The sequence below is a fragment of the Lathyrus oleraceus genome, chromosome 5 (genome assembly GCF_024323335.1).
Source record: "Lathyrus oleraceus cultivar Zhongwan6 chromosome 5, CAAS_Psat_ZW6_1.0, whole genome shotgun sequence".
NCBI classification, from domain to species: Eukaryota; Viridiplantae; Streptophyta; class Magnoliopsida; order Fabales; family Fabaceae; genus Lathyrus; species Lathyrus oleraceus.
The window spans coordinates 113525266-113537380 of record NC_066583.1 but is presented as its reverse complement, the minus strand read 5'-3'; the positions used below and the strand labels follow the sequence as shown (position 1 = coordinate 113537380).

General features: G+C 36.8%; 1 protein-coding gene across 1 annotated transcript; it reads left to right on the top strand.

Moving 5' to 3' along the window:
- The first annotated feature begins 657 nt into the window (after nucleotides 1–657).
- LOC127084991 (putative F-box/FBD/LRR-repeat protein At5g62970) lies at nucleotides 658–2147 on the top strand. Its single transcript, XM_051025554.1, has 3 exons — nucleotides 658–1398; nucleotides 1476–1646; nucleotides 1738–2147. The coding sequence occupies exons 1-3, from the start codon at nucleotides 682–684 to the stop codon at nucleotides 2032–2034; spliced, it is 1185 nt and encodes a 394-aa protein (XP_050881511.1). The 5' UTR covers nucleotides 658–681; the 3' UTR covers nucleotides 2035–2147.
- The last annotated feature ends 9968 nt before the right edge of the window (nucleotides 2148–12115 follow it).

The following is a 12115-nucleotide window of genomic DNA, read 5'->3' as shown; positions in this document are numbered from 1 at the left end:
ACAAATTGATAGTCAAGAAGTTGTTAATGAAATCAATGGAAAAACTGTCCAATTAAATGGTATGAGCTTAGTTCGTAAAATTAAGACTCCAATGGATGGTTTTGTGGACGTCACAGTTGTGAAAATTCGTAGAAAAACGAACAAGAATACAAATGCTTTGACAAAGTATAACCTAAACCTTAAAAAAACAAAATAAAATTTATAGATTATCCTATTTTTCTTCTTAATATTTTACTAAGGAATATTAGAGGCGTGATTGTTTATTATTAAAGACATATAAGCAAAAAAGTCATCAATAATATTTTAAGTCAAAAAATCCTTTCTATTAATTTATTATTAATAAAACTAATTTAAAAGAAAAGACTTTTTAAAATTTATTTAATTTAACTACGGTATTATATACATTCCAACCAACGTAATTAACCGAACACTATATAAATAAATTACCAATAAGTGGAAGGTAGATGAATTAATAATTATTATAATAGTGATAATGACATGTTATTAGAGTAAAATATGAAATATAAGTTGAATTGAAGGGTTGAATGTTTAATTATTTAATTTTAATTAACATTTTTAATAAACTAGTCCCACATCGTTAATTTTGTAAAATAGATAGAGCAAGACGGCTATAAAAGATAGGCTGTTTCTAATTTATTGACTCCCTTGTTAAAGTCATCGATGAGTGCAATGTCACGGAGGCCTAGGGTTGGCATTCAACAAAAAGAGGACAGACTAAGCGGTTTGCCGGACGTACTTATCGATCACATCCTCTCATTCCTTCCGACTAAAGATGCCGTGGCCACAAGCATCCTTTCAAAGCATTGGAAACCATTCTGGCGGGCACAGCAACTCAAACTTTACTTCGATGACAGATCCTTTCCATCCACCTTCGCCTTTCTCCAATTCTTCAGTTCTTTCATGGATATGCGAGATAATACACTACCCATCCTCTCATTCCACCTCATATGTCAGTCCCTCTCCTACGTCGATTTCCACCGTTTTGCTTTTGAGGCAATTATGAATGGAGTTGAAAACCTAACTATCGATCTCTTCCTCCCAACCAGATTGCCTCCTTTAGTTCTAACTAGCTTGAACTTGTTGGTCCTCAAATTGAAGAGAGTGACATTGAACAACGCTCCGAATGTTGAACTTCCTTCACTCAAAGTTCTTCACTTGGAATCGGTCACTTTCACTTATCATGAATATCTTGAAAGACTTGTATATGGCTGTCCCATTCTAGAGGAGTTGGAAACAAAGGATTTAAGAGTAGAGATCCCTAATATGTATCCTCCTACAGATATTTCAACCATATCCAATTTGATCAGAGCTAACATTTCCGATTATCTTATTCAGTTTGAGTGGCTTCATAATGTGGAGCATCTCCACCTACATCTGGTATGTGTCAATATCTCTCACTTGTCTAAATTTATCACTTTATTCTTCCATACTAACATCTTTCTTACTCAATGCAGAACAGGAACCCACATTCTGTTTACAGCGGCGTGTTTCACAAGTTAACGTACCTCGACATTATATTCAACTTTGACCATGAACCATTCGCCATTTTCAAGTGGCAATGGCTCGGAAAACTGCTTCAAAATACCCCCATCCTTCAAACTCTTATCATTCATGAAGTCTCTAAGGTTACTACCATTGCCCCCTCTCCTTTTATGTTTTTTATAATTTAGTTCTATTTCTATATATCTTAAAAATCTTCAATTGTTTATCATTCAGGTTCATGTTGATGTACTACCCTCTTTTAAAGAGTGGGACTTGGAGCGGGAGTGGTCCGACCCAAAAATTGTTCCAGAATGCCTTTTATCTCATCTTACAACATGCTCTCTTGAAAATTACAGCCCCATAAATTGTGAGCTTCGATTTGCAAAATATGTAATGCAGAATTCAAGACTACTAAGCAGCATGACAATTCAGAGCGACAAACTCTTAGATGCAGATGCAAATTTACAAATGTTCATAGATTTATCTTCCTGCCCAAGGATTTCACCCACATGTAAACTTTTATTTGTTTGAATGATGTCGATCACATGTAACGTTTTATCTATTTCAATAGAAACTCTATGCTTGTCACAAACATACTATTAACGAGTTTCTACTTTATAAATTTATTCTTAATCTTCTTGCAATGGTTTGTTCTTTGTACTTTATAAATTTTTATGATATATGCAAAATCATGTTATAATTTGTACTTGGTGGCTTAGAAGAATTTATTTTTATGTGTATGTATATATGTTGTGTACTGTTTTTATTATTCTCTCCGTCCCGGCTGAATACTTGCGTGCTCTTTATAGGGCATTGCTTGCTCTGTGTTTTGATGAGTCTGAGTCACTCTCTTCCAAGGTTGCCCCCTGGTTTATTCATTAATCAATTTAAGAATGTCTCGAGTTCTCTGCAAAAGTCAATCATGCCACAAAAACATTTTTCCAGGTATATAATGGGAATAGAGTAACTTATTGATTATGGTTTATGTGAATTGATTAGTGGATTTTGATGCACATTCTTCTATATTTGTACTTATGTATTTTCATGTTTTAGTTTGGTTATTTTTCCCTTTTAACGTGTTTTTATAATTTATCTTCTTTTTACACTTATTTATTTTTCGCAGTTTATTTTCAGCATTAGCAGTTTGCACGAATAAATTCATAACTGGAGCTAGGAGTATCGGATCGAGGCGTGCTACCAGTCGTTGAAAAGTTAAGAGAAAGAGCTACGACTTTCATGAAGAAGTCAGAAGCTAATTAGGAATGTAGCATGGTTGAAAAATCCGTTGAAGCCTTCAGCACTAGATTTATATTTTGTGTTGGGTTATTTAGTTTGGGTCTGAGTTATGTTTTGACCAAATTAAGTTTATTCTACTTTTCCTATAACCTAAGCAGCCGAAAATAGTACACGACATCACTATTCACGAAAATTTGAAAGCTTGTACGAATTCAATGGAGAACTAATCCCTCTGATTCGATCTGCCGTAATTCAGGTTCTAAAACTTGAGATTATCATCATTAAAAGGAATTAGACTAAAATTAACATTATAATAATCTCAAGTTTTGGAACCTGAATTACGGAAGGTTGAATCAGAGGGATTAGTTCTCCATGGAATTCGTACAAGCTTTCAAATTTTCGTAAATAGTGATGTCGCGTACTGTTTTCGGCTGCTTAGGTTATAGGAAAAGTAGAATAAACCTAATTTGGTCAAAACATAACCCAAATCCAAACTAAATAACCCAACACAAAATATAAATCTGGTGCTGAAGGCTTCAACGGATTTTTCAACCATGCTACAGTCCGAACTAACTTCTCACTTGAAAGTCGTAGCTCTTTCTCTTAGCTTTCCAACGACTGATAGTACGCCTCGATCCGATACTCCTAGCTCCAATTATGAATTTATTTGTGCAAACTGCTAATGATGAAAATAAACTACGAAAAACAAATAAGTGTAAAAAGAAGATAAATTATAAAAACACATTAAAAGGGAAAAATAACCAAACTAAAACATGGAAATGCATAAGTATAAATATAGAAGAATGTGCATCAAAATGCACTGATCAAATTCTCCCACACTTGAACTTTTGCACTCTGAGCAAAATTTAAAATAAAACAAAGAAAACACAAACACACCATTAGTTACTCATCCTAGGCTACAAGTCTTCTTCGGTTAAGTTTGCATCGATAGGTACTAATCTTGCACACTAAGGATATCGTAGGAACACTAATCCACAATTGTGCAGTCATAAACCTTCTGAATACACAAATCAACTCGAATCATGTTATTATGTTAAAACCTAACTTACTCATCCCTCTTTTTCCTCTTTTTCATTCAGGCGCAATCACATTAAGCCCATTATCTCCACACACCCATAGCAAAGCGACCGGTTAGTGACTCTGATCCTTTTTGCACGGGATTCTAGTACTTACGTGGCATAACCCTTTGCTTACTCAGTTGTAGTTGCGGGGGATCGGACCGTAATCCGCCCTACCAAGTTCAGCACCAGAAACTGCTGAACCAACTGACAACGAGTCTTATTTTCAAAATTTTTTTTGAAGGTTCTACATCCGTTGGGTTAAGTGACCGGGTGAGGATCACCAAACTTAGAAGGTGCATTCCCTTTTCTTTCTCTTTTTTTTCTTTTTCGGAACACTCACTTATATTCATCGGCTTCCCTGCGTAGAGTGTGTGTGAGATAGTGCTGATTGCTGAAATAAACTACTCAAGAGCTGTTAGAGAATGAGAATTCAAGGCTAAAACATAATAAGAATTCGAATCAATTTCCATATGTAGGAGACTTACGGTGTTAAGACGATACCGATCTTGTGAATTTTTCCCAAGTCTCCGCAAACTAATCTCAAATTAGTCAGTCTATAGCCTAAAACTTTCAAGAAGCATTTTTATTTTTATTTTTTTATGACTGAAAACAAACAGAACACTAACAAAAATAAGGAAAACAAACGAAACAAACGATTTTCCTCCCCCACACTTGAAATAAGCATTGCCCTCAATGAAAAGACATTACTAATAAAATAGAGAGAAGGAAAGAAAGACTCCCTGGTCAAGTTGCAGGGTAGTTAGATGCTTCCAAAGAAAGCTCCTATATGCCGACATCTTCAGTCATTGAACTTCCATGGAATAGCTTCAAGCGCTGCCCATTGACTTTGAAAGTCTTGTTAGTACCTGCACTTTTTATTTCTACTGCACCATAAGGAAAAACATTAGTAATAACAAAAGGGTCAATCCATTTGGATCGAAGTTTCCCAGCCATAAGCTTAAGGTGGGAGTTAAACAGTAAAACCTGTTGGCCACAGAAAATTCCTTCTTAGAAATCATTTTATCATGGAAGTGCTTAGTTTTCTCTTTATAAATCCTATAGCTTTCATAAGCCTCTAGTCTAAGCTTTTCCAGCTGTTGTAATTGGAGTTTTCATTAAATACCTGCTTGTTGCATCTCCAAATTACAACTTTTCACCGTCCAATAAGCACGGTGTTCTATCTTAACAGGAAGATGACATGCCTTACAAAAAATAAGTCGATAAGGAGACATCCCAATGAGTGTCTTGAAAGCTGTTCTTTGGGCCCAAAGTGCGTCTTCTAGACGACGACTCCAGTCCTTCCTGTTTGGCTGCACCATTTTCTCTAAAACCTGTTTGATCTCCCTGTTTGAGATCTCAACTTGCCCATTAGTTTGTGGGTGATATGCAGTAGAGACTCTGTGCACAACTCCATACTTCCGGAGCAAAGCTTCCATGGTGCGGTTACAGAAATGAGTGCTTTGGTCACTTATGATAGCTCGTGGTATTCCAAACCTGCAAAAGATATTATACCTGACAAAATCTGCAACAACTCTAGAATCATTAGTCCTAGTGGGGATAGCTTCCACCCACTTTGAAACATAATCAACAACAAGCAAAATGTAAAGGAAACCAAATGATACAGGAAAGGGACCCATGAAGTCGATTCCCCATACATCAAATACCTCACAGAAAAGCATAGGCTACTGAGGCATTTCACTCTTGCGAGTGATGTTTGTACCTGCTATCTGGCACTCTTTACAAGTGCGGTAAGTCTCATAAGCATCCTTAAAAACAGTTGGCCAATAGAAACCTGAATCAAGGACTTTTCTTGCAGTCCTTTGCGGACCAAAGTGTCCGCCGACTTGAGATGCATGAGAAAATTTCAAAATGGATTCAATCTCATAGTCGGAGACACATCTCCTAATTACCTGATCATTACCAAACTTCCAAAGATATGGATCATCCCAAACATAATGTTTGGCATCACTCTTGAGTTTGTGAATCTGTGATCTAGATGCACTTGTAGGAAAAACACCAGCAACAAGAAAATTAACAATGTCAGCAAATCAAGGTGTAATCCCATGCAAAAGAAAAAGCTGCTCATCAGGAAAGTCATCTTGAATAGGAAAAGGATCTGCATCTCTCTCTATCCTGCTCAAGTGGTCAGCCACTAAGTTCTCAGCTCCACTTTTGTCTTTAATCTCTACATTAAATTCTTGGAGCAACAACATCCACCGAATCAATCTCGGTTTTGCATCCGGCTTCTTCAACAAGTACTTTAATGCTGCATGGTCAGTAAAAACAACAACCTTGGAACCTATCAAATATGATCTGAATTTATCAAGAGAAAAAACAATAGCTAGCAGTTCTTTTTTAGTGGTAGTCAAATTTGACTGTGCATAATCTAAAGTTCTAGAAGCATAGTAAACAACATGGGCAGCCCTGTCAACCCTTTATGCAAGGACAACCCCAACAACGTAATTAGACGCATCACACATAATCTCAAAAGGGAGGGTCCAGTCTGGTGGCTGGATTATGGGAGCGGAGGTCAATGCTTTCTTCAAGAAGTCAAATGCTTGTTTGCATTTGTCATCAAAGTTGAAAGTGACATCATTCTTCAACAAGTTTGACAGCGAAAGAGCTATCTTGCTGAAATCCTTGATGAAACACCTGTAAAAACCTGCATGACCAAGAAAAGAACGAATCTCGCGAACGCAAGAAGGGTAAGGCAGTGTAGAAATCACATCTATTTTAGCAGGGTCAACAAAAATTCCTTTTTCTGAAATCATGTGACCCAATACAATTCCCTGATCAACCATAAAGTGACATTTTTCATAATTTAAAACGAGATCAGTTTCGATGCATCTTTCTAAAATCAAGCTTAAACTGCTCAAGCATGCATCAAAAGAGGAACCATAGACAGTGAACTCGTCCATAAAGACTTCCATGCAATTTTCAATGAAATCAGAAAAAATGCTAATCATGCATCGCTGGAAAGTGCCAGGAGCATTGCAAAGACCAAAAGGCATCCTCCTGTAAGCAAAAGTACAGAAGGGACAAGTAAAAGTGGTCTTCTCTTGATCTTCCGGTGCAATATGAATATGAAAGTAACCTGAAAAACCATCAAGAAAACAGTAATGTGATTTACCAGCAAGCCGTTCAAGCATTTGGTCAATGAACGGTAAAGGAAAGTGATCCTTTCTCGTAGCCTGGTTCAATCTCCTGTAATCAATAAAAACTCTCAAGTTGTTCTGAACTCTAGTGGGAACAAGTTCATTCTTTTCATTTTTTACCACTGTGTGTCCTGATTTCTTAGGTACAACCTGCACTAGACTTACCCATTTACTGTCAGAGATAGGATAAATGACACCTGCTTGCAAGAGTTTGGTTACCTCCTTGTTTACAACATCAAGAATCAAAGGATTAAGCCTCCTTTGGGGCTGCCTTATTGTTTTCGCTCCGTCCTCAAGTAATATCCTGTGCATGCACATCGACGAACTAATACCTGGGAGGTTGGCTAATGTCCACCCGATTGCCTTCTTGTGCTTCTTTAAAACCTGCAAAAGCTTGTCTTCCTGATCGAAATCAAGGTTAGAAGAAATAATAACAGGGAGTTTTTCATTAGTCTCCAAATAAGCGTATTTCAGGTTTTCAGGGAGCTGGTTCAGCTCTAAAGACGGGGGTTGCTCGATGGATGGAATGCTTGGGGCAACCGGGATGTCAAGAGCATCAACTGCAAAAACAACTTCATCGGCAACGACTTCACCTGTAGGAAATGTATCAGGCTGCAAGGCAACATCAATCTCAACACACACAACACAAAGGTTAGCGTCAGTACAGTCAACACATGAGTAGATATCATCGAAACCAGATAAAGATGGAAAATCAAGTGAAAATAAATCAGAACAAGTGTCCTCAACCAGCTCAGATATCAATTCCATATGAAAAACAGAATGCTTTTCCAAGGGATGTTTCATGGCATCGAAAATGTTAAATTTTGCGACAATGTCACCAAATTCCATGGACATGGTTCCATCGTCAACATCAATTTTTGTCTTCTCCGTTTTCATGAACGGTCTGCCTAAAATGATGGGAGCTCTGCTTATCTTAGTCTCTCCTTCCATGTCCAGAATGTAAAAATCTGCAGGAAAAATTAAATCGTTAACTTGGACAAGGACATCTTCCACTACGCCAGTCGGGTGTGCATTGCTCCTGTTCGCTAGTTGGACGATCAAACCTGTATGCTGCAAAGGACCAAGATTAAGGTTATTATAAATAGAAGTAGGCATAACATTAATGCCCGCTCCCAAATCAAGCATGCAATTCTCGAATTTACTATCCCCGATGGTACAAGGGACAGTAAAAGTTCTCGGATCCTTCTGCTTTTTCAGATGAAGGCTTGGGCTGAATAAAAGTAGAAATATTTCTTCCCAAGTTAACTCTCTCACTTCCTTTAATCCTCCTCTTATTTGTACACAAATCCTTCAGAAACTTTGCATACTTAGGAACCTGTTTAATTACATCAAGAAGCGGAATATTTACCGCAACTTTTCTAAAAACATCCAATATCTCTCTTTCCTTGTCTCCCTCCTCAACTCTTTTATTTTTCATAACTCTATGTGGGAAGGGGACTGGTGGCACATACTCTTTTTCTTTAATTTTTTCAGATGAAACATGTTTAGATGAAGTAGGTTCAGGTTCAGATGTTACCTCAATAATTTTTTTTATTTTTTTCAGGGGCTGTTTATGTAACCTTTCCAGATCTCAACGAAATCGCACTCACATTAGCATTAGAATCCTTTGGATTGACAACTGTTTGGGCTGGAAGCTGGTTAGACCCTTGGGCTTGCATGTTATTTATTTGAGTAGCAAGTTGTCCCATTTGCGTGTTCAAGGTCTGAATGCTAGAATCGGTCCTTTGTTGGAATTGGAGATTGTTGGCGGCCATTTGTTTGACAAGATCTTCTAAAGATGGTCCAGAAGGTGCAGGGGCAGCCACTTGAGGTGGGCTCTGTTGTGGGTTTCCATATCGAAGATTGTGATGGTTCCTCCAATTGGGATGGTATTTGTTGGTGGACAGGTCAGAAGTATTATTGTACCTGTTTTGATTGTAAAGGTTGGCTGCATAAGCTTGAGGCAACTCAGTAATGGACACGTCTCTCAAAATAGGACAAGTATCGGTCGGGTGCTCATGAGAAGTACAAATATCATACACTGTTGTTGTTTGAGGTTTTGCTACTGCCAGCTGTTTGACTAAGGTAGTGAGCTCGTCAATTCTGGTCTCTAAAGCTTTGTTGGAAGAAACCTGAATTTGATTCACGCCTTTGCTTTGCACATAATTGTCTCTAGTAGTGAACTGTTGGGAATTAAGTGACATATTTTCGATAAGGGCTTTGGCAGCAGCTGGAGTCTTATCAACAAGTGCTCCACCACTAGCAGCATCAAGAATGTTCCTATCCATCGGTATCAAACTCTCATAAAAGTACTGGATGAGTAGTTGCTCGGTGATCTGGTGCTGAGGACAACTAGATATTAATTTCTTGAATCTTTCCCAATACTCAGTAAGTGACTCATTATCTTGTCTAATACCACAAATCTCTTTTCTAATCGAGGCTGCTCTGGAGGCAGGGAAGTATCTCTCTAAGAACACTCTTTTTAGAGCATTCCAGCTTGTGATCGAATTTGGCTCAAGATAATATATTCAATCCTTTGCTGCACCCTGCAATGAAAAAGGAAAAGCTCGAAGTTTGATATGGTCTTCAGTTATTCCTTCAGGCCTCAACGGTGTAAAGCACACAACCTGGAATTCTTTGAGATGTTTATGTGGATCCTCACTTGCAAGACCATTAAACTTTGGCAACAAGTGTATCAAACCAGATTTTAGTTCAAAAGGAGTGTCAGCTTCAGGATATTCAATACGCAGGCCATTATAATTCACATCAGGGACAGCTAACTGCCTTAAAGTTCTTTGGTCAGCCATAGTAAAAAACAAACACAATGAGGAAAACGATTAAAATAAATTCAGAAAAATAAACTAACACCGAAATTAATCTAATAACTTAAAATTAGAATTTTGAGATTTTTTTTGGATTTATTCGACTCTATGAAAACAGTAAAAAAATCATTAAAAATAGAAAAAAAAAGGTTTTTTTAGCGATTTGAGGCTGGAATCCCATAACTACTCCGTAGTATGGGACAAAAGATCGAGTAAATTTTCTACTCCTAATAGACGGAACAAATTTTCGATCGGACTCACTTTTTCCAAAAACCGAATTTTTCGATTCTAGACGCGAATTGGCCAAAACCGCGAGGAACCTATGGCCTAAATGCAAGAACACTAAACCTATGACTCTAAAAACGATTAATATAATCAAGAATCTCCGGCAACGGCGCCAATTTGATCCGCTGTCGCACACGAGTCAAAAACGAGTTTAAAAGTGTAGTAAAACGGAAGCGACACTCGAATATCGTATCACAAGGACTCTTGAATGTTATAACCAAACGAATAGAAAGAAGGGGTTTTTAAGGTTCAAAACTTAAATCGAAGATGATTAAAGGTAAAGGCAAAACTGATAAATAAGCTAATATATTGTATCGACTTCCGACTTATCATTGATTCTTATAATTTCAATTTCTTATCGGATTCAATCCCATTCGATTACAATACCCACTGATAAGCGCAAATTGGTATTATATGATGTATGTTCCTAATTTCCGAATTAAGCAAACAGATTTAAACAGACACGAATTAAGCAAACACGACTTAATCAAACATGATAACGAAAAAGCTACGCTAACGTGATTATAGTTAAGGATCATACAAACAATCAAATTTAATCAACTCTATCCTATAAGAAACAATCGAATTAAGCAAACGAAAGTAATTGAATTAAGCAAACGAGTTTATAGGAAGAATTGAAATTAAATTGAAATTAATAAAAACCTCAAAGTGAAATTCGAATACAACAGATCAACTCTTTGAGAATTAGCTCTCCATGAAATCTTCTGAATTTTGATGATACAATATTGCTTAGAAGATTTCATGGAGAGCCAATTCCCAATGAGTTGATCTGTTGTATTCGAATTCCAATTTGAGGTTTTTATTAATTTCAATTTAATTTCAATTTCTTTTCAATTCTTTCTATAAACTCGTTTGCTTAATTCGATTACTTTCGTTTGCTTAATTCGATTGTTTCTTATAGGATAGAGTTGATTAAATTTGATTGTTTGTATGATCCTTAACTATAATCACGTTAGCGTAGCTTTTTCGTTATCGTGTTTGATTAAGTCATGTTTGCTTAATTCGCGTCTACTTAAATCCGTTTGCTTAATTCGGAAATTAGGAACATACATCATATAATACCAATTTGCGCTTATCAGTGGATATTGTAATCGAATGGGATTGAATCCGCTAGGGAATTGAAATTATAAGAATCAATGATAAGTCGGAAATCGATACAATAGATTAGCTTATTTATCAATTTTGCCTTTACCTTTAATCATCTTCGATTTAAGTTTTGAACCTTAAAAATCCATTTTTTCTATTCGTTTGGTTATAACATTCAAGAGTCTTTGTGATACGATATTCGAGTGTCGCTTCCGTTTTATTACAATTTTAAACTCGTTTTTGACCCGTGTGCGACAGCGGATCATGCATTCAAGTCGACAACATCATTGTCAATTTGTACAACCAACTTTTTGCTTGTAATGAAAATTATAGTAATTGTCTGACGTGTTTCTTATGCAGGGTCTACTGTATGACAAGACCTTGCTGAGAAAGCTCACAGGCGGTAGTGAATTTTCAAGTAACTGGAAGAGAAACAGAGATGCTGATGACACATAACCTGATGCCAATAGCTTTAGTGTGGGTAGTCAATCCACAAACAAGTCATCTGAAATCTTGTCACAGGAAGACATTGGGTTGGTACGTGTGAAGCTGCTCCGAAGCCTTCTGGGATCAGAGATTGCTGCTTCTCTTGATGATGTCGCTGATGGAGAATCATCTGCCCGTCTTCGTGACATGTTGGGTGTGGAAGAACGGTATAACAATTGCAAGCATAAACACAGACTTTAGATCAAATTTTAAACTTAGTCTGGAAGGGATGCATTTATTACTTTCAAGAAAAATATTCTTTGATGTTTCAAAATGGCATGATCTATTTCTGTTTTTACATGACTGGAAAATATTCAACACATAATCTCTAGTAAACAGGCATGCTTGGAAACTAGTCTATGCTGTGTTACATTTGAAAAAGAAATTATGTTTTGAAAAGTTTGTCAAGGTTCATGTTTGTCTGTTTCAACCATTAGCA

Bases quoted from the DNA above. Each gene is read 5' to 3' on its own strand.
- LOC127084991 (XM_051025554.1), top strand. From the start codon at position 682: ATGAGTGCAATGTCACGGAGGCCTAGGGTTGGCATTCAACAAAAAGAG. The intron at 1,399-1,475 runs GTATGTGTCAAT...TACTCAATGCAG, and splicing joins AGCATCTCCACCTACATCTG to AACAGGAACCCACATTCTGT. The intron at 1,647-1,737 runs GTTACTACCATT...TTTATCATTCAG, and splicing joins TCATTCATGAAGTCTCTAAG to GTTCATGTTGATGTACTACC.